Genomic DNA, 23,994 nt, shown 5'->3' on the forward strand with positions numbered 1-23,994 from the left:
CTGACCGCCTTAGTATATGCATTCCTAATGCCATCACCTTTCTGCAATAGATCAAATTGAAAACATTCCGTTCTTGTGCTTTGTTTCAGTTTTTTCAGCTTAACCAGGAGTTTGGCTACAACTGGTACATGGTCGCTTCCGCGATCCGCTGCTGGATATGTCCTTTACCTGAAGGATGGCGTTCCTAAAGCGTTTATTTATAATGATATGGTCTATTTGATTTTCTTACATTGTCTCCTGAACTTTTCTATGTCCAGGTGCGCCTTGGATGTTCTTTAAACCAAGTGTTGGTAATCACTTGTTGATTTATCTTGCACCACTGTGCCCAGATTTCGCCCTCTTTCATTTGATTTCCCAATCCATATCTTCCTATCACGTCTCCATCTGGCTCACTTCCTACTTTTGCATTTAAGTCTTCCATTATGATTATAATTTCCTGAGATTTGCATTGTTTCCTTGCTGTTTCCAGCTGCTCATAAAACTTTTCTAGTTCCGCTTCACTACTCTCTGTTGTTGGAGCATACTCCTGAATGATGGCCATATCAAAAGGTTCTCCTTTGAGTTTGAACAGCAGCATTCTGTCCGATAAAGCCCACCAACTTAACACTGTCTCAGACGTTGCCCTATCCAACAAATCCCCAACTCCTCTTTCGTGTCCGTCTCCTCCCGAATAAATCATTCTTTGTTGCCCTGTCTTGAAGTCTCCGTTCTCTTTCCACCTGATCTCACATAACACGAGTATGTTAATTTGTAATCGTTCCATTTCCTGGTTGGTTGACATTATCAAATTTGCGGCATTGGAAAGAGTCTTCACATTCCAAGTAGCCAATTCAACGCGCGTCTGTTTTTTTTTTTCTGTTTCTGCTGCTGCTAGTTCTGCTTACAGTTTCTTGTTGACGATCCGCCACAACCTGCCGGATAACATAGTTATCCGTACTGAGAGAGAGGCATCTGCATCTGACGACACTGAGATCCCCTTTACGCTGTTGTCTTGTCTTCCTTTTTTTAAATTGTGCATGACATTCTTGCATTTTTCCAGCAGTGGTTTGCCATTGCCTTCTGCCGGGTGTGTTTACCAAGAACACCATCTCTCTTCCTCGAAGTTCCTCCGCTTGAAACAACCGTTGTCTTCTGAGGTCGTAGCTCATCTGCCTTCTTCCTCAGTTTACCTAACTGTGAATTCCGCCATTGGCCATCACTCGTTATCCTGAGCATGGAAGCCTGTAACTCTAGGCAGGGGCCCTGCTGGGTACTGACAGCCGGAGCCAGCTGAGCCCAGGTTTTGGGTCTGCGGCTGTTTATTGGCTATTCACAGCTGACCTCCATATCTGAAGGTCATTCCACTATCCGCCACCTGTGGACGCACCCGGTAGCAGTATGCTCTGCCTCGGGACAGAAAAGAGTATGGCGAACATTACGTGATGCACGCCTTGTATCCATATCAAATACAAGCGGATGCAACAAATTCAATCAGGAGACGACGCCCAGCGATTGGAATTTTGTCGGTGGGCCACCGACAAAATTCCAACGATTCGATTAGCATTTACCCACCGACGGTGGGTAAATGCTAATCGCCGATTAATTCCATTAATACTGTTCAACGATGAAGGCTACTTTCACCGGTACGGTATCAATAACACCCATAACTCTCATCAGATGAAAATCCACATGCTACTGTAGAAACAAAGTTTTCAACATCGCTTCTCTGTAAACGTGTGGTACGGTATCATCGGCAATGTTGATTGGGCCTGTTGTTTACAAAATCGTCGTACAGGGCTCATTTACATTGAATTTCTGCAAAACGAACTTCCACTAGTACTGGAGGATGTTACCTTGGCTACAAGGATTGGTATGTTACTTTCAGTATAACAGAGCTCCTGCACATTATACCCGTCTGGTAATACAATATCTAAATCGAACTTTGCCTGAACGATGGATCGGCCGCGGTGGTCTCGTTCATTGGCTACCAAGGTCTCCAGACCTCACTCCGTTAGATTTTTGTTCGTGGAGAAGGATGAAAAGCGCAGAATACAAAAAAATGTGAGTAGTAGTAGCAGTGGCATTTGATGCAAGAAAGCAAGTGTATGAGCTTATGCAGCATCAGCCAAAAAAAAAAAAAAAAAAAAATCACACCATTCCCTCCAAATGCCTGTCCAGTTCCTCCTTAAATTTATTCAACCTATCAACTTCCACAACGACAGATGGAAGTTTGTTCCAGCAATTAACCACCCGCTGGCTAAAGGCAAATTTCCGCATATCTAATCTACATCTGTCTTTTCTTAATTTGAATTTATACCCCCTTAGGTTCGTAATCTGAACAAGTGGAAGGATCCTATCAGAATTCAGCGTGCTCAACCCATTCACGGCCTTATATACCTCAATCAGATCACCCCGCAGGTGCCTAGTCTCCAGCCACTGCAATTTGCAGAGCTTAAGCCTCTCTTGGTAAGAGGATCCCTTCATTTCCCTCACCAATCTTGTTGCCCTTTTCTGTACACGCTCAAGCAAATCTACATCCTTCTAAAATGAGGCCTGCAGATCTGTACGCAGTACTCAAGGCGTCGCCTGACCATTGCCTTATATAGAGGGATAATCACCTCCTTTTCCCTGCTAGCAAAATTCCTATATATCATTGACAAAACCCCATGACCTGCTCTGGCAGCCTGTCTACATTGCTCAGGAAACTTCATATCTGACTGCACAATTACTCCCAGGTCTTTTTCATTTTCTACCACCTTAAGTGTAGTACCACACAGTTGGTACGTTTCTCTGGGGTTACTTCTACCCATATGCAGTACTTTGCATTTGTCAAGATTAAACTTCAGTTGCCACTTCTTAGCCCATCTGCCCAAATTATCTAGATCCTGTTGCAGTAGCACACTGCCATTACTCTCATTAACAACCCTGCCAACCTTTGTATCATCTGCAAACTTCGACACTAAGCCTGATATACCTTCATCAATATCATTGATAAATATACAAAACAACAGTGGACCTAACACCGAATCCTGTGGGACTCCACTAATAACATTAGTCCAAGAAGAGCAGCACCCATTGATTACCACCCTCTGTCTTCTCCCACTTAACCATCCTTTTATCCCTTGTAGCAACTTACCCTTAATACCATTCTGCTCCTATTTGTACAATAGTCTTCCATGCGCAACAGTGTCAAAAGCTTTCCTGAAATCCAAATATATGATATCGAAATAATTTTTTGCATCCAGTTCCTTTGTAACCACATCATAATATCCTATCAAATTTGTCAGACAAGACTTTCCCTTAACAAACCCATGCTGTGTCTGAATCATTGCTGCAGTCTTGTCTAGATGCTCCTGCAATGCATCTTTAACCAGTGACTCTATTATTTTACCCGGAACAGAAGTTAAACTAACTGCTCTGTAATTACTCGTGTCACCCTTCGATCCCCCTTTGTGAATTGGGGATACATTTGCACATCTCCAGTCCGTGGGAACCTCCCTTGAGTCCAAGGATGCTCTCATAATTATGTCTTAAGGGTTTGCTTAGTTGCTTTGCCGCCTCCTTTAATATAACTGTATAGATTCCATCCACCCCAGGTGCTAGAAAATGAAAAAGACCTGGGAGTAATTGTGCAGTCAGATATGAAGTTTTCTGAGCAATGCAGACAGGCTGCCAGGGCAGGAGACGAATTGCTTGCTCGCATTTTGGATACTGCTGCCCTCATAAAGGAACGCCAAGACAACCACAGAAGAACAACATGTCATATTACCACAAGAGTTGCAAAGTACACTGAGGTTGGCGGTGGGATCTTTTTTCGAACACTTATTGTGATTGTTAATTATTTGTGTTTTGTATCATTCAAAAATTCAATATGTACAAACAATAAGTCATTTATCGTTCTTTAATACCTCTCATAATGGCTTTGTGCGCACCAGTTTCAAACAGCTGTATCTCCGTATCCATTGAGAATCGGACACATGTTTATATGAACTTTTTTACTCAGAATAATCTATACTATAACCTCCCAAAATATTTACTATTCCTCCTGAATCACCCTGCATATGTATATATATATACTTACATACAGTCACTCTCATATCTATCCCATCCCCAAAATGTGGCCATACAGTTTCACTATGCAATAAGTTCTAAATGGTTTACATTGTTGTTTTTAATTATTTACCTCTTAAGTATACTCGTAATAATATCAATACACAACATAACAACACAATATTACAGACAACACTAGATTTCATAAAATGAAATGAGATCGAAAATAATGCCAACAAATAAAAAAACCTTACTGTAACTGAAAATTTATTGTAGCTTACATTATTTAAAATGAGTCTCGCTAAATAACGTTAAAAAGCCATATCACGTTGCAGTTCATCCTATCGCGATTTTTCAACCTGTTGAGCGATCCTGTAAAAATCGTTTTGAACCCCTCCCTATTATTATGTAACGGAATGTTCCAAATTAAATCATATTTACGTAGCATTCGTGGAATTGTATCCACTCCCACCTGTATATCATCGTAACATTATAACTGTCCACGTTTCCTTATCATGGGAATAAAAAATGCATCATATAAGATAACGTTACTAATTCATTATCGCCAATACGGTGCATACTGAAAAGGTGGGGGAGGTGGGTTATGCTTCTTATCAAACGCTGCCTGAAAGCCTTTAATTTCAGAATGCGATCAAGCCTAGCTGGAAGTCGAATCTGTGTGGTGCGAGAATACTAGCGGTAAGGGAAAAATTGACTTTAATTTAAAAAAAAAAGACATTCAGTACGTAAACAGACTAACTGATCTGATTCATATGAAAATTATAAACATATTTGCTTATAATTTTCATATGAATCTCATTAGATGAACTTTATAACTTGAAATTTTGTGTCACTTTTACGTCTCCATAATTTAATATTGTGAAGCAATAAACACACAACAGCTGACCGCTGTAACATTAGTTGAAGAAACGTGCACTTGCAGCTTTAGTCGTTGGTCAGATGCTAAGATGCTATAATGCTCCAAAAGTGACCAAGCTTTATTGCGGCCATCCCTTGAGCATTACAGTATCTGAATATACTCGTATATTCAGAGAGTTTTAAATTTTAGTACGTTGGTAGGGAAGTTTCTTCATATTTCTGTTAAAAGGACAATTTAATTTTGTGGTATCTCTGGGGTGGAGATTCTTCATGACGCTGCTTCATTTACGTTTAGAAAATCGATGACACCTGAGTAAAGTAAGGAATTTGCAATTCTTAGTGCTGATTGTCTTTTCGAAGCGTATATCTTGCCTGAGATTGGTGGTGAATGAGGTTATAGTATACAATGGTGAAAGATAATACATAAATTTTCTAAGTTTCCAGGTGTTGCAGAAAATCATATTGATGAACCGGACGTTACTGAATTTATCTCCACCAATTTATAATGTAAGAAGAAAAAAAGTTCAGGATGTGTTAACCATAGAATTTTTTATATTATACACTAGACTGAAATAATACTTGTGCTGGACGCTGAATTTATTTGGAAAAAAAAAATATATATATATATATATATATATATATTACGATCTACTTCATAATAAAAGTTATCAGGAGGCAAAAAAATAAATAAAAATAATCAATGGAACCACGCAGCAAACAAGTTCTAAGTTGAGCCAATCGCATCTACTATAATTTTCACTTCATGGTGAATAATGTAAATATTTCATTGATTAAGACTATTGCATTAGTACAAGAGACACTGAATAGAAAAAATGTCATCTTTTATATCTATTCTCTTCACATTTTCTTCAATGCCATCACGGCAGCAAAGGGGAAGAGGGTCTTGCATACTAGTGATTATGAAGATAAAAGCAAAAGTTGTACATTACTTTCTTCAAAACTACAAAAAGCACAGTAAACAGAAAGAAAAGCTAGATAATGTTAACATGGCAGTGCACTGTATTTAAGGAATGGGTTGTACCTCTGGAGACATCAAGCAGTGATCACGCTAGTCATGGCTACACAGACACCTACTTAAATTAGCTTACTTGAGGAATCAATGCAAATGAGTTATGCTAATGTTGAATTAGACTGATCGGCTATTACGTTCTCACATAAATGGTATTCATTCGAAATTGATCTTTGGTATATTCGCACATCTTTTCATATAGCTCTAGCAGAACTCGATATTTTTTAAAGACATGTAAGAATTCGCAATGAGGTTTAGAATTAAAGCAATAGCCGCAATGCTATACACAAATCAAACTGAATGCATTTATGTTTCACGGATTTAAATTCGAAATTTTCATTTGCCAGAATTATTGTAACGGGAGTTCAGCGTTTCATTTGATATACGGGAATTGGTAAGTGAACTCTGAGGGCCCATGTGGCCAAAGTCCTTGAGGCACCAGGACTATTTCTACTGTCAGAAAGTTAAGAAAAGTAATTCGAATAAAAAAAAAAAATTCAGTCAATCGTGAATGAAAGTATTTTAATATTTTCCAGATAGTGTGAAATATATTTTTACCATTTCATCTGAATTTCAATTTTTATGAAGTTAAAGTTTAATTATGAAATAACTGTTATTTCATAGCGACTTCAATTAAACGATCGCACAGAGATGATATTGCTTGTCTAATCATTTCTATCAGGTGAAACTCCATACGGTCTCTATCACGATAATATTTTTATTTATTTATTTTTTTTTAATTCTTGAAACGTAACTGCTTTATTTGTATAAAACAGTGTCTATGATTGTAATTCATGGATATTGTCGAATCTGACAGAACAAATTTAACCAAAGAGTGTTACTGAAAAGATATCAGAAAACACAGAACATGGATGCAAAGTAAAGATAAGATGCAAAAAAAAAAAAAAACAGTAAGGACTTCTTTACTTATATAAACTCTAGAAGGGGATGAATCAGATCGGTCCACTTGATATCGATGGTTTACTGTTGATGATCTTACTCAGATAGCTGACAAATTGAATGATTATTTTGCATCTACATTCACACACCAGGAGTTGTTCAATGAGGGGAATGCCAGAAGTTTATTAAACTCTAACAGGGAGCTAAGTGTTTTTGTAATAACTGAGAGCAAAGTGGAGGAGAAATTGTTGAAGTTAAATATAAGAAAGGCACCTGGGGTGGATGGGATCTATCCATTTATATTAAAGGAAGCAGCAAAGGAAGTAAGCAAACCGATAACCATAATTATGAGAGCATCGTTGGACTCGGGGGAGATCCCCATGCACTGGAGATATGCAAATGCATCTCCAATTTACAAAGGGGGATCAAAGGGTGACACGAGTAATTAGAGACCTGTTAGTTTAACTTCTGTTCCAGGGAAAACAATGGAGTCACTGGTTAAAGAAGCATCGCAGGATTATCTAGACAAGACTGCAATAATAATTCAGACACAGCATGGGTTTGTTAAAGGAAAATCTTGTCTGACCAATTTGATTGGATACTATGTGGTTACAAGGGAATTGGATGCAAAAAATATTTTGATATCATATACTTGGATTTCAGGAAAGCTTTTGATGCTGTTGCACATGGAAGACTACTGTACATATTACAGAAGTATGGCATTGAGGGTAAAAGGATGGTTGAGTAGGAGAAGACAGACAATGGACACTGCTCTTTGTGGACTAATGTTATTAGCGGAGCCCCCAAGTGTTCGGTGCTGAGCCCATTGTTGTTTGTATATTTATCAATGATATTGATGAAGGTATGTCAGCCTTAATATCCAAGTTGACAGGGTTGTTAATGACAGTATTCTACTGCAACAGGATCTAGAAAAGTTGGACAGATGGGCTGAGAAGTGGCAACTGAAGTTTAACTTTGATAAATGCAAAGTACTGCATGCGGATTGCAGTAACCCCAGAGAAATGTACCAACTGTGTAGTACTAAAGTCAGGGTAGTGGAGAATGAAAAAGACTTGGGAGTAATTGTGCAGTCAGGTATGAAGTTTTTTGAGCTGTGCAGACAGGCTCTTGGAGCAGGTCAATGGGTCTTGTCAATGATATACAGGAATTTTGCTAGCAGGTATAAGGAGGCGATTATTCCCTTGTATGAGGTCATGATCAGGCCACACCTTCAGTATTGCGTACAGGTCTGGAGGCCTCATTTTAGGAAGGATGTAGAGTTGCTAGTACAAATTTGCCTTTAGTCAGCGGATAGTTGATTGCTGGAGCAAACTTCCATCTGCTGTTGTGGAAGTTGATAGCGTAAATAAGTTCAAGGAAGAAGTGGACAAAATTTTGAAGTGAATGGATGGGTGAAATGGGTAGTTTTTTTTTTTTTTGGCTGATTTTGTATAAGCTTTCTTGTATCATATCCCTTTGCTAATGCTAGAAGTTGTGTGTGGGAACTGCTGTGAAATAAGATTCTTGTGTAATATGCATTCGAACTATGCACGTTGATTGACAATTTATCTAAATAGAAATCTATTCACCAATCAAAATCTGCGAATAACTCTCAATAAGAGGAGATGAGTACAAAAAGGTTTCGGAAGGGGAAGTGGCTCTTCAATGCCATTCCTACCAGAAGCTTGGGGTTATGATGCTTCCCGTCATCTTTTTTGTTTTTTGAATATTGCTGTAAAACGATGGGTGAAGATTCTTTTTCATTTACTTGGAGTTGTGAAACTTCACAAATGTTAAAGATGGCTGCTGAGAAACATCCCAGGAGAGAGTATCCTTTTCTATATACTGTAAATTCGTTTGGATCGAGTTGTAAATTCAAGAGCTCTAGGAGATTGCTTATAGTTTGATTTCCCACCAGCTTGTTCACAATCGAAATAAAAATACAATACCTGCACTGGGATACTTTTGGATCTCTTCACAAATACTGTATATTTGCTTTCGATAGCACAGTAAACAGCAGTAATTTATATCTTGTCACTGCTGCAATACCATACCGATGTTGAAAGTGAAGGATCCGTCTTCAAATTGGAGATCCATAATTTTATAATTGCATCAAATTTGCAATTATAAAATTTAAATTAATTTAAACCCTATCAATTCCAAATAAAGCTTTACTGAAAGGATATGCTATTAAGCTTTAAGTTATTACCAAAATTATAATCACAATTTATGGTATATGTGCATATTTAAGCTTTTATTTATGTACTTGCATGTCTAAAAAGTGAAAATATCAAAACTAAAGAAAAACGTAAAGTGTTACACTATTTGTTTTATTAAAGAAAACGAGCAAGGTTGACTGTTTCACTATGATGAATGAATCTAATTCTCGCTCAAGCTGATGAACAGTCATAGTAATCAATATAATTTTAGTTATTTTTTTACATGATGACTGCTTCATTTTAGGGAGGATTCCAGGCCATCCGCCTCTTTTTTTTTTAATTAGGCATTTAAAATTCTAATGATACTATCAATAAAAGTCGCCTAAACTTTTAATAATTTCTCATTACTAATTACTGTTTGTTTTCTACTTTGCTAACGATGCTATCCTTTTCATTGATCATTATTTTTTATTGTGCTTGTTCACCTGACACACATGTGTAAGCAAATACTCACACAACGCTCTTGACATCGTCCAGGTATTAAACTGCAAATTCTTCGAACCACTAATATTTATGAATTTAGATTAATAATAGCCTTTTACAGTTAAAACAGGAGATCTGGAAGGGAAAAACATAGTAAGTAGCCATTATCTTGTGTAAAAATAAGACACTCTCAGTTTTATCTGATTTAGCGACATTCACTAGCCCGTCAAATATGGTAGATTAAATGAACAATAGAATAATAGTCGCATAACACCGCTTTGGTGTATTACTTGCTGGGCACGTCTAAATGATCAAGTTTTTTTTATTTATTTTACCGTGAATTTTTATAACTTCTGTATTAACTTGTGCGGTAATAAAAATTCCTTAAAAATGTTCTAAAAATTTCTTAAACTACTTCTCAAACTTCTTTCATTCAAAATAGAAATTAAGGTCTGAAGTGTTTCTGCACCATTTACGAGCAGTAAGACCAACCCCTGTTATGCTTGGACTCTTCATTACTTTTCTCAGACTACGTTATTCGGAAGTAAAAATTGCAGAACAGTGTGCGGGGAAGGGAAGGCAAGGCAAGGCATGAGTAAGCTTTTACATTAATCTTAGTACTACGTTACTTGAGGACAGTAGGTAGAACTGAAGCTCAACATCTGTAACAAAACAAAATCTAGGGAAATAAAAAGAATGCCATATTTATAGTCTTGAACCACACAGCATGGTAGAAACACTTTAAATAAAGCTTGAAGAGGACATCTCATTGCAATTTCGGCATATTATTTAAAATTATGTGTCCACTTCATTTACGGATTCTTCAACGAAAACATCACAGTATAAATTGTAGAACATTGGAGACGGTTTCGTAGCCGAAGAAATATCTATAAACCATAAGAAATGGAATCTCTCTATGTCTATCAGAGAAAGTCCATTAAGACAATGGGAAAGAGAACAAGAAAATATAACTATGCACGAAAATACGTACTCTAAATACGAATATTCGATTTTAAAATCGGATATTTAAAAAGAATTTCCGATAAATCTCAAATTCAAATCTGACGAACTGTCCATTAGGTTAGGCTTTTGCTCTTATCACTTATAACGTGTGTTCAACTTCCTCAACCCCACGATTACAATGTTCGCTTAGTTTTTTGAAGTGAAATTCTGCTTATTTAGCTTTATAAGTAAATTTCATTTTCTCATAAAGCATAATTTCAGCGACATGAAGTTTATAAGGCACAATTGCCATTATAAGGGTTCTTCTTGAACCAAAGTCCAAGAAGAACGCTTACAACGCTACAGGAAACGAACTTTGAACAACGATTTTGAGGAAACATTTGGTGTGCCCTCATTTTGGATAATCTTTCGTTAATAAACAGCTGACTGGCTTATTTTCGCAATTTCATAGAGAACGAACTGCCACCTTTGTCATAAAACGTTTTCTGCCGATGAGGTTAAGAATCTGGGCTTCAGTATTTTGGTGGACAAGTAACAGGATACCCGAATAGGCATTACTTAATCGTTGAATTTGTCGTTGCCATCAAAGCTTAGTCACCGATTCATCATATTTCAGGCCCCTTGTTTCTTTTTGTAGTGGTCCATGAAGGGTTTGGTGTACCAGCAATGGCAGACAAGCGAAGATCTATTTCACAGAATCATAACTACTGCTACTTACAGGAAATTCGAAATGCAGCGTAGTCCTTTGGCGCAAGGCTGCGCATAGAGAACGGCGGCCATTTTGAATGGGAACTAGAATAACTAAAATGTTAAATCATCATGGTATTCGCATGAAAATCACGCTTATTATACTGAGCAACAAAAACCGTCTTACCTACTGCAAATTTTCAAACAAAGTCAGAACTGCACGTGAATTACTGTAATTTCGTTTTCACTTACCAGCTTTTCCACCCTTGCGGGTTGAACAGTTGGCATTATTTCCAAACTCCTCACAACGAATGGAAAAGACTCGAGTACAAATCTCGTCCATGATGTGAGGAATTTTATGGACCTTTTTAACAACATGGCTGAGTTAGTTGATCTCAGGTGAGGGTAACGTAGTTTTTTCTCCCGGAAAGCTGGCTTTTTCGTTCAGCAAACAGGAAAATTAACCACAGACCATAAGTAGTTTATAGACAAATATTTATGGCGCAATATGACATAAGTCTCTGATGCTCCTACAACACAAATAAACAACCTACTTTTCAGCTGCAGCAAATGAGTAATTTTAAATTCTCATTACTCTATACCTCTGGAGAACGGAAAGTATATGTAATATTAACTACTCAAAATCAGCTGCTAAACAACTTTCTGAAGTTTGCTTATTGTTCCACTGAACAACTCATATGAGTGTGTGGAATTGAATCTTTATTGTATAGTTGCTACAACACAAGTGGCGAAACCACTGCCCATCTCGTGACTCCTCCGTAGTAGTACAGTGGTTTCGCCACTTGTAACTCTTTCGAAGAGGTAAGCATTGTAATCCCGTCGGAGACTACAGAAATTTGTAAAGGGACTGTAGTTAGACAGTTTCAGCGGTGAGAGTAGGATTGCCAGCGAGCAATTCAGAGGTTTTCAGCACCTGAACATAAAAATCAGCTAATGAACTTACATACACCTGTAGACGTAATACAATGGTACAATACGGCCTAAGTCAATATCTTAAAAGTACAATTAAGATACTGATGCGCAGTAAAAACAACATCTGGGTGAATTAGGTTAGGTGTCTGTGTTAAGCACAAAAAAAAAAAAAAAAAACAGGCGTCAGTAGCGGGTATTCTTCAGTCCGTTTACTAGACGAAAAACCCAAGGTCTCGGAAGATAAAACGTGCAACAGTCGCACGAGACCGATTAACTCAGCAACCTTGTGAAAAAAAAGACTATAAATTCTTCACGTCAGTGAAGGGTTTGATATCAGGCCTTTTCCATCCGGCGTGGGAGGACGGTGATTATAACAACTCTACACGCGAAGGGCTTGGGTGAATTGTACAACTCCAAAAATACTTTGCAATGTGTAATCGATACTTTCATTAATACATCCTTTAGCTTTCGTTAACTATAAATGTAAAAATTATAAATTCTCAAATAAGTGATTTTTTATATATATATATATATATATACCAGTTGTCTACAAAACGTGGGATAGGTTACAATCCCATATATCCCATATGGCCAGTGATTTAACAAATCAGAAACAACAGATATGTATAATATACTCATTTAGTCGTTTCAATGCGACATTCTTTATGACTGAAATGATTTGTATAATACTATGTCTCAATAAGCAGCAACGTCCACAATATTTGTTGCGCAAGTGAATTATAGTTAACTCTGTTAATTGAGCACGTTCTCTTTCATTTTAAGGGTTGGGGGATACTGATTAAAAGTGCCGTATAGCACACGAGTAATAAATCTTCCTTACTTTAAAAACATCTTTTCAGTAGAAAGCTGTTAATTAATGAAATGTAAACAAGAAATATTTTTCAGAGAGAGAGAGAGAGAGAGATGATTGCTGCTGATGGAGAATATAATTATCCTCATCAGCTTCAGTACTTCCTCTTGATTCGCAATTTTTGTCATTCTTTTGTTTATCGGATGATTTATGTTCTCAGCGTTAGGAGACTAGTTATACTTTCAGATAATATATTTTGTACTATTTTTTAAATGAAGCTTCTTACCTGTAGTATGGATTTAATAAATAATATCTAATAATTTATTTTTTTAAAACGCTGATCGCACAAACTTATAAAAATTAATTCATCGTGCGATTTGTTTTATTTTACTACATCAGTGATCCAGTTTTATTAATAAAATGAAAAATAAATAAAACAAATGATATTTTCTAAACTTTTATTACATGCTGCATTACTTCTAGACATATGCTGCTCAGTATACAAAAACTTAATTAATTATTATTAAATTTCAGGTTTAATTTTTGGTAATGCGCTAACTTTGCAAATGAGAGGGGGCGTAAGTGACTTGGCTGTTATCGTCAGACGTGTTTTGCAATCACGTAACGCTGTACTGCATATTAACGGTAAGTTATTTATTAATTTACTATTTAAATAGCATTTAATTACAAGAAATTATATTCTACTTAATGTATCTGTTTATGTACTGATAACTTATATTTAAATACAATAAATATAAAGCTTTCCCTTAAAAATTGATGATCTTGCTTTTTAGGCCTAACAAGATATATTACAGAGAGAGATGTGCGTGTGTATACAAATGTGTATATTCTTTAACTTTAGCAGTGATCTCTAATCGTTTCTCTTATGCGCATAGTCAATCAGGAGGGCTACTTATCTAAAAAAAAACAAATTGTGAAGTATGGCAAATGTTTTTTTTATTGTAATATAAATACGCTGAATTAATTTAAAAGTTTAATGTGACATTTAGGATTGAATATTTTCAAAGCAATTTATTTAGTCTGAAAGTATATATTCTGAAACTAATAACCGTTTAAATTTTTCGTACTTTTCAAATATGAAATTTATTTATTTTTAATTAAGTTCGTGTGTAAAAAAGAATATTTCTCAGATGTATGCTGAATCGAAGACACTTTGAGGCACATTTTAAAGAAATTTTCAGCACTGGATATTTTCATTCATTAAATTCACAAAATTTCCGAAGTCAATAAACCTTCAGTAAAATATTACGTTTATTTCTCATGTTTTTTTTTTTTTTTTTTTTGTTTTTTTTCCAATTTAATGATATTATGTAGTTAGTAGAAGCCCTTTGAAAACTCGAGGTTTTTTGAAATTATCTTGTGGTCGACTAACTGGGAACGGCTGATCATAGCGGGATTTCAACATAAATAAGACCAATCAATTACAGCCTTAACAACAGAATTACTAATAATAAACTAATACTTGAAATATAGAGTGTAGAGCATAATTCATAATAACAATTATAATCGTCATTAAATGATTTTTTATCTAATAATTTTGAAACTAAAAGAAGAGTTAATTCACAAATAAAGTTGGACACAAGATGAGGTTACCACGACTTTTACCCTTTGTACAACAAAATTTTCATTAGTCGATATTAATTAGCACAGCATTTCTCAAACACTTAGCTACTTGCGCCCCTGAGCCATATACACTAATAGAGATTTTCATCCAAACAGGATTATTGGATGTGACGAAGGTCGCAAACCAAGTACTGGTGGTAATTTTTGAGTGTTATAAGAATAAGAAATACAGCCTAAGTTGCTGATGCGCCTACAACCTTAGTTGTAAGGTTTTAGGCGCATCAGCAACTTAGGCTGCATTTCCCCGTATATAACATGTCTGTGAATTGCGTGTGTTGGAGATTGGTTTGCTGGACGAAAAACCCGAGTTTCCGTGAGAAAACCATGATACCCTCCGCTAAGCCCGACTAACTCAGCCACGTTGTGAAAAAGACCCATAAAAATTCTTCGCGTCTTTTCTTGTCCGCGTGGGGATGACAGTGATATGTGCCACCCACAAATGTGATATACTGGTTGCCTTGCCGCTTACATGGTATAGTAGTGGCCTTAGCTGTCCTAGCACTTACATATACTACTAAACCCTTACCTTTTTCCTGTCATTGCTAAACTTTAAAAATAATTATATAAAATAACATTTCTCATTTTTATCCGCCAGAATGGTCTCTGATATTGTTTGTGATTTTGATGTATTCTTTTTTACTAGGGTAAACAGTGTCATTTGTTACTGCATTATCGTAACACTTTCCCTTACAGTAGTCTTTGGGCATCTAGTCTTATCAGTTTCGTACAGCTACAGAACTGCTATGGAACGTTTAGTTTATTTTTCCCATAATGGTTTCCCAAGTAGCCACACCCATTTTATTATTTCCCCGATCCCCGTAATAGAAAATACTAAAATAAGTACATGTATAGCGAATAAGGCCGAAATCATAACAACTGGTTAATTGAAGCGTGTCAAGATGAACAAGACAAGCCTGTTAAATGAGCTGGAAGGCATTCCCTGCACACTGAATCACCTCATTTGTTATTTTCCACAGTGGGTTCGTTAAAGATACGTACATTCATGACTTTTGCTATTCTTTCCACTGTGTGTTCTCTTTCGACAAATTTACTCCTTGATGATTTCAGTTATTTCGTAAACTCAGTGAAATTATATAATTCAGACGTATGCATTGCAATTAAACAATAAGGCTAAGAAACGCTTGAGATTTTAATATTAATTTTTGATTTGCTAATTGCTTTATCGTATCATATTTGTGATATTTCACACTTTTTGGTCTTGGCGCCGGTTAAAATTAATTTTTTATCGGCTTAACTTTCGCTACATTTACCTTATTTATTATTTTCGAAATTTTTCAGATACATATTCCTTATACTTTCTTTCTTTTTCTACTTCTGTCCTCGTTTATTCATTTGTTTTTTCTTTCCACACTTTTTCCATATTGCCTCTATATTACCTATTATAATGTGTGTGAATACTGTTGGACTTTAAGCGCCAAAGCAACTAAGGCAGGGATTGTTAACTTGTATCAGCCATGACTGATTAAGTTTTTGAGTTAGCTTCCTGAGCCATGGTTCGATTTTGAATTAATGTATTTCCTTTACTTTACTGTTGTCTGCAAATTAAGTATGATATTGTTATTAAAATATAATTAACGCTTAGGAATTTTTTTTTTTTATGTGAACCCCAAACACGAGAGGTATTAGAACCTATAGTACTTAGTACCGTGCTTGGGTTAAACAATAGTAATATTAAGTAATATTAAGAGTAATATTAATACTAGTTTAAACAATAGTAATATTAATACTAGTTTAAAAAATAGTAATATTAAAACATGATTAATAATTAGTTTATTAGTTGGTAGTATTTTTTTTACAAAATAATAGTCTTGTTAGCAGAAATCGCGCATATTTACTCGAGGTCGCAACCCGCTGTTTATTCAACGTTAAATTAGTTCTGTGGAATCAGCACGTGTAAATCCATTTCACCAAGCGCAGAAACACACACTTGTGGAGAGAGAATATATTTTTTAAATTTATTAAAGAGCATCACGGCGACTCATAAGTTAAGAATCCCTGAACTAAACCGTCAGAAAGTATATATTGTGTTATTAAATAACACATACACTGAGTGATCACTGAATTATGACCACCCCTATGAAAGCTGAATGCGACCCGTTGACCACGTGAGGTACGAGAGTGCGCAGTTAGTCGACATATGTAGCATAGATAAGGTGTCACTGGTTCAGTAGGTAGTAAAATTCTGAGCGTGATAGTAAAAGGAAGGATTTATTGGACTTTGATTAAGGACAGATTGTGGATGCTCGACTAGCTGGTTCCTCGATTTCCCAAACGGCTGAACTGGTAGGGTGTTCGAGAGCCGCCGTAGTTAAAGTGTACCGTGACTGGCGCCAAAATGGTCAAACAACGACCCGACGGCAAAACTGCAAAGGTCAGCGAAAGGTTGATGTTAGAGGTGAGCGCCGGATCCGACGACTCGTACAGGCGAACGGGCGCAGCAGTGTTCAAGAGTTGACTACCCAATACAACATTGGCCAACCCGGAACAATATCTGGCATTACCATGCGTCGCACGTATGGGCTATACCAGCAGATGACCCCTACCCTACAGAATTTGCTCCTAACCAAGGTTCATCGGCGTAAAAGACTCGCCTGGTGAAAAGAGTATGCAAATTGGACGTTAGCAGACTGGAAAGTGTGCTGGTCGGATGAGTCACGTTATTTATTCCACACCGTGGATGGTCGTGTACAGATTTGGCGTTGTGGGGGTGGCAAAAAACGTTATTACTTGTCTTTTTTTTGTTGTGTTTTGACTTTCACCCTACTGAAGTCACAATCCCACCCCACAAACCTGACTGCAATTTACAGAAAATTCTAGGGTGTGTAAAGCAGGTGTTAGCAGAACATTAAGACACACATTTTTTTATAATAAATTTACAAACCTTTAATGAACATTATATACAGCATTTACATAAAAAACGAACACACTACATATATACATGTACACCAATTTCCATATATTTGAACCATACTACAGTACAATACACTACTTCTCTTTAATCAACTATTCTCAATTTAAAAATTATTAATATCAGTTTGTATCGGTTATATTTTACTTATGAATCCTCGATGATTACTCAGTCATTTTCATACATTACCAATTTTTATCGCTTACATCAGTAAAACTTATTTCAACTGTTATTACTCTTTTTGTATATTTGTTTCTAGTCTTTAACACGTGAAATGTGTTAAAGGCTAGAATTACAACTGGTATCCTCTTTCCTCAGTAATGTTCACTATAAATCCCTCATTCTACTTTAATTACTCTAGTTGCCATCTCTCTTTACTCATGAGGTTTCTCTATTAATAAAATTTCTTTCTCTTTACACCTCACCTGGTGTGTTATCCTGTGTTGGCACCTGGCCTAATTTAATGATATAGGTTAACATATCCTTACTGTACCACCACTATAAATATAATTCTTTACTAATTCCTTTATACTATTACTTTCTTTTTATTTACCCCTGTACCACATTTTCGTTATTTCATAATCATTAACATTCATAACATATCTCAACCTTAGTAACTAACTTGCTAATAGAACAAGAATGCTCTTTTTTTTAAAAGAACTATCACTCAATTCCTTACAGAGCTAGATTTTGAGTCCTTGAGTGCATGATTCGAGAAAAAAAACTGGAACAGACTTATGTTCCGAAATGGCTGCTATTTCCGATTTCCTTGCGTTCAAGCTTTCTTTCCCTGTCTTGGACACTCTGCTTCCTTAGTGGTGGACAGGCATGTGTTCACTTCTGGGGCACTTTTGACATGACGCACCTTCTTGTCTAGACGATATATTCACAGGTGTACATACTTGGCTCATTCTTAGCGATCAGAACTAGAACGCATGGGAGTTCCTTCGCGAATTTTTCTTCAGGCTCTTTACAAGGGCCTACATTACTAGCTCTTCTATCTAACTCTGTCCCCCACACTAAAAAAAAAACCACAATCCACTCTCTCCCACGTATCTTCAAGAAATCTCTCAACCACACTTAACTCTCCTTTCGAACCTTTTCTTTTTCCCTCAAGTTTGGAACGCCTCCCAAGGACTCGCAACCAAGCCGCATACGCTGCTTAATTTTCCATTCCTTCCTATTTGCTAAAACATCTCACCCCAGCTGTCTCCCTAGCGCATAAACCAACCCTTCTCTAGAAATTTCAATTTTTTCACACGGCAGTATGACCTTTTCATGTTTGCCTGTCACTTTCAAAACATTCATTTTCGTGTTCACAACTTCTCTGCTAAATATATCGAAATTACCTAAATATCAGCCACCCTGACGCCGTTTTCTTTTGAAAAACACTGGACGTCCACTAATTTTCTATTTACTTCCTAATGGTGGCTTAGATCTAAAGAGACGCTTTGTAAATCCCGTAGCACGGTCCTGTTGTTCTTTCACTCCAACCCTTTTCTTGCCTGTTCTCAAATGGCACCCTTTGCCTAGTCCTGCTGTCAATGTTTGCTCTTTTATATTACTCGAAATTACTTGTTTTCATTTAACAGCTATTCAACATATACGTATATAACTTTCCCATACCCAAATCCAGTGTTTCTCCAAACTTTAACTTTACTTTCATTAAAATTAAACATCCAATCTTAATACTTTACTATCTTTATCTTAATACTTCCTTTCCATCGCCCTACATTGATTTATTTTAGCAAAACAAATATTTATATTTTAATTTGTAAGATCTACATCTTACAATCGTCACCTTTCCCCTAAAATACTTTATCTATATGTATAAATTTTTTGTATACTCCTATATCTCCTAAGTATCCGCCCTTTGTACATATATACATATCCACTCTATATACAGTAACTTATACTAAAACTCCCTAATGCAGAAATCTCCCTGGCGTAGCATCCTATAATCCGTGTTCCTTGATTTTCTAATAGTACATCCTTCTTTACTACGTCTTGTCAGATTTTCCTGTGTCCTCCCCCCCTTTTTATACCTTTTCAATCGGTCCTCGTGTTCTAACCGTTCTGTTTGGGATTGTTTATTTGCCTTAATTTATAGGTTAAGGGCGAGAGCTTCTTTATTACCCTGAATGGTCCCTTTGCCTGTTTTAGACATCATTTACCTCTTTGCCCCTCATTTTTGATTAGTTCCCAAAGCTCTTTTTTAATTTGCTTGTGCGTCCTTCCCTTGTTCGCTTGTTCTCTTCTCTTTGTACCACTCTGTAAACTGGCTTCCTCTGCCATCTCTTGGGCGGTTCCAGATCTGCTAATTAACTCTTCCTTGAACTCATGGATATTCACATATTATGGCCTTATGCTGTCATCAGACATGTGCCACGGGAATTTTGGGTCAAATTCCAACAGGAGGAATGCTGGTTTTTCCATAACACTGTGGTGTATAGAAGTTCTAATTGCGAACAATGCATAAGGCAGTTGCTCGTCCCAGTTGTCTCCAGCTCTATTGCTTAGGTGAGATAACACCTTCTTCCGTGTCCTATTCAATCGTTCGCACATTCCGTTGCATTGTGCCCTATATGGCGCCATGAAAATTCTCTTTATTTTTCATAAATCACATACTTGCAATAACAGTTCCGAGAAAAAATTCTGGATACGGTCTGTCAAAATTGTATTACTGCAGCCGTTACCGGGATACTACATTTTCCAGGAAGGCATTAGCAAGGGCACATGATTCAAGAAACCAAGCTTATATAGCATCAGCCAAAAGACACACACACACACACCCTTCTCATTTCACCCAATCACTCGCTTTAAATGTTTCTCTAGTTCTGCCTTGAATCTGTTTAAGCTATCAACTTCTACATCTCCCACTCAACCACCCCTTTATCCATAGCAGCAGTTTGCCTCCAATGCCACACTGCTGTATGAAATTTGTGCAGCAGTCTTCCATGTGCAACAGTATAAAAAGCCTTTCTAAGATCCAAATATATGTTATCAAAATTATTCTTTGCATCCAGTTCCTTTGTTACAACATCATAGTATCCAATCAATGGAAGTTTGTTCCAGCAGTCAACCACCCACTGGCTAAAGGCAAGCTTCCGCACATCTATCCTACAACTGTCTTTCCTCAATTTGAATTTATGCTCTCTCAGGCGATTATTCTGAGCAAGAAGAATCATCTCATCAGCATTGAGCATGCTCAAACCATTCAAGGCTTTATACATCAGTCAGATCGCTTCTCAGGTGCCTAGTCTCCAGACACTGTAATTTGCAAAATTTAAGCCTTTCTTTGCAAGAGAAATCCTTTGTTCCATTCACTAATCTTGTTGACCTTCTCTGTACTCATTCCAACAGCTCTACATCCTTCTTGAAATGAGGCCTCCAGACCTGTAATCAGTACCCAAGGTGTGCTTGACCATTGCCTTATACAAGGGGATAATCACCTCCTTATCCCTTTTAGAAAAATTCCTGTATGTCATTGACAAGACACCATGAGCTACTCTTGCAGAACGTCTTCACTGTGTCAGAAAATTTCATATCTGCCTACACAATTACGCCCAGGTCCTTTTCACTCTCTACCGCTGTCAGTGTAGTACCACACAGTTGATACGTTACTCTGGGGTTACTGCTTACCATGTGCAGGACTTTACATTTGTCAATGTTAAACTTCAGTTGCCACTTCTCAGCCCATCTGCTCAACTTTTCTAGATCTGTTGCAGCAGCATACTATCATTGGTGCCATTAACAACCCTGTCGACCTTTGTATCGTCTGAACTTGGACATTAAGCCTGATATACCATCATCAATATCATTGATGAATACAGAAACAACAATGGACCCAACAGTGAACACTGGGGGACTCCACTAATAACATTAGTCCACAAAGAGTAGTGTCCATTGATTACCACTCTCTGTCTTCTCCCACTCAACCACCCCTTTAACCATAGCAGCAGTTTGCCTCCAATGCCACACTGCTCCAATTTGTGCAGCAGCCTTCTATGTGCAACAGTATAAAAAGCCTTTCTAAGATCCAAATATATGTTATCAAAATTATTCTTTGCATCCAGTTCCTTTGTGACAACATCATAGTATACAATCAAATTGGTCAGACAAGACTTCCCCTTAACAAACCCATGCTGTGTCCGAGCTATAACTGAAGTCTTGTCTAGATGATCATTTGGCAATAGTTTGAGCGGATTGATACCTTAGAGGGACTGCTTTGGGATCCCTGGAAAGCACATCAGTTACGGTCAGGATAAATGGTTCCTCTGTTTGGTAGTGGGTAACGGGCCCACTACGTCTATCGTCATAGCGTGTTCTTTGAATGTGTTTCGCACTTGGCACTCATGACAACTGCGAGAGAACCTTTTCACATAACGATTTAAGCCCTTCCAATGGTAGCGAAGTCTAATTATTTCTATAGTTCTCTGGTACCCCATATGCCCAGCTATAGTTTGAGAATGAAACTGCCTCAATATCCATCCTAACATCTTTCTTGGGGGCCACTATCTTACTACCAGCTTCTTGTCCCCTTAATCCATCCGTCCCAAATCGAAGGATTCCTGCAATGTCCAACCACTTGGAGCCAGTTTCTTCCCTACTACTATGTCTGTTACTACCATTCTCTCCTAAGTTGTGTATAATATTTTTAAGCTCAGAGCCCTCCTTCTGTGCACTTCGCACACAATCTCTTCCCATTCGTCTTCGTTGTTGGCTAATGGGTCCCCTCTGGTGTTTACTCCCAGTATATGTACGGGTTTCGGTCCCTATGTTCTCCTGGTTGCTTAAAGGTACTCTGCCCAACTGAAAAAAAAGTCAGCCATTACGTTTTTGGATCCAGGTATGTATTTTACCTCGATATCGTATTCCTGCAGGGCTATGCTCCACCTGACAAGCCTGTCATTCTTATCTTTAATGTCATGATATCATGTAGGATTTTTAATGGTTTGTGGTCAGATAAAATGATTACTTTGCGTAAGGTATAATAAAAACCTAAATTTCATTACTGCAAATAGGATGGCAAGCGCTTCTTTCTCGCTGATGGCTTAATTTTTCTCATGCTTTCCCAAAGAACGACTACAGTAGCCTATGGACTGTCTGCCTGATTCATTTTCCTGTTCCAATACCCCGGCTATAATCTCTTTTGACAGATCAGAAATCAGAAAAAATGGTTTCAAAAGATTTGGATCTGCTAGCAGAGGTCTCTGTGTTAGTGTTTCCTTAAGGGCTCTGAAGGCTTGCTCTGCATGCTTGTTCCATATAAACTTCTGCCTTTTCTGGGTCAAAGCTGTTAAGGGCTTCATTATTTTTGTGCCATTCCTTATGTAACGTTGGTAATAGTTTACCATACCAAGCAATCTCCTAACCTCCCTCACTGTCCTAGGGGCTTTAAATTTTGAATTGCTTCTGTATTCCTCTTGTTAGGTTTTATTCCCTCAGCAGGGATGGAATGCCCCAAATATTCAATCTCTGGGATAAAAAATCTGCATTTAGACCTTTTCAAGGATAGATTGGTGTCGGTCAGCCTTTGGAATATGTCCGCGAGTAACTCTGTGTCTCTCCAGCGAGGAGGAATAGACAAGTAAGTCATCTAGGAAGCACACGACTCCCCGATCAAGTAGGTCAGCAAAAATGGTGGGCTCATAACTCACTGAAAAGAGGCTGCAGAATTTCTTGCCCCTTGTGGTATCCTAGCCATTTGGTATTTACCAAGCGGGGTTTGGAAGGCAAAATATTTCTTGTGCTCTGGGTGAAGCGGAATTTGATAGGAACCTGAGTTTCAGAGTTCAGCTTTGAAAAGTAAACTGCCCCTCTAGACTGCTCAGAATCTCCAACACATTTGGCATGGGGAAGTTAATACGTTTCGTGATTTGGTTTACCTTCCTAAGATCTAGCACTATTCTTATCCCCTCTTCAGGTTTATTGACAAGTAATAGTGGATTATTCCATTTGGACTGCGACCTTTCTATTATTTCCGCCCTTTCCATGAGTAAAATTTCTTCCCTTAACTTTGAGATTTGGGCTTGGGAAATTCGGTATTGAGGGATGAAAATGGGGTTTTCCTGGGTCACATTCACCTCATGTTCCGCCAAATTCGTAGAACACAGCTCGAATACCCTTTCTGTAAAGAGGTGCCTATATTCATATACTAATTCCCTTACCTCTGTGGGCCAATTACATCCTTCATCAAAACTGCCTACGTTTTCTCTTTCTTGCGCTACACATGTCTCTACTCCTTTGATATCCATGGCTGGTGAATTGACAGGTTGCTGTTGGCCCCTTGTTCAGACAGTAACCTGTCATTTTTCAGATCAATAATGCACTCAGTTCTTCTCAACAAATCTAGAATCTGATGTTTCATTACTTCATCTACCCTGCCCATCACTGCCTCCTCTGTGACTAAATATTTGGGGTGTATTCCATGCATGGCTGAACTTTGGCCATTCCCCTAATGCCACTATATTTTAAGAAAAAAATTCCACGTCAACAGCGATGTGTGCTCCACATTCTATTAACATCCGGCTATCAACCCCCCCCC

General features: G+C 37.4%; 1 protein-coding gene across 1 annotated transcript; it reads right to left on the bottom strand.

Annotated features, from left to right (window-relative positions):
• Nucleotides 1-247: 247 nt before the first annotated feature.
• On the bottom strand, nucleotides 248-781 carry LOC150089622 (protein CFDP2-like). Its single transcript, XM_090390052.1, has one exon. The coding sequence runs from the start codon at nucleotides 779-781 to the stop codon at nucleotides 248-250; it is 534 nt and encodes a 177-aa protein (XP_090246178.1).
• Between the last annotated feature and the right edge of the window lie 23,213 nt (nucleotides 782-23,994).

The sequence above is a fragment of the Mastigoproctus giganteus genome, chromosome 2 (assembly GCF_048544385.1).
Source record: "Mastigoproctus giganteus isolate SK-2022 chromosome 2, ASM4854438v1, whole genome shotgun sequence".
Classification (NCBI taxonomy): Eukaryota; Metazoa; Arthropoda; class Arachnida; order Uropygi; family Thelyphonidae; genus Mastigoproctus; species Mastigoproctus giganteus.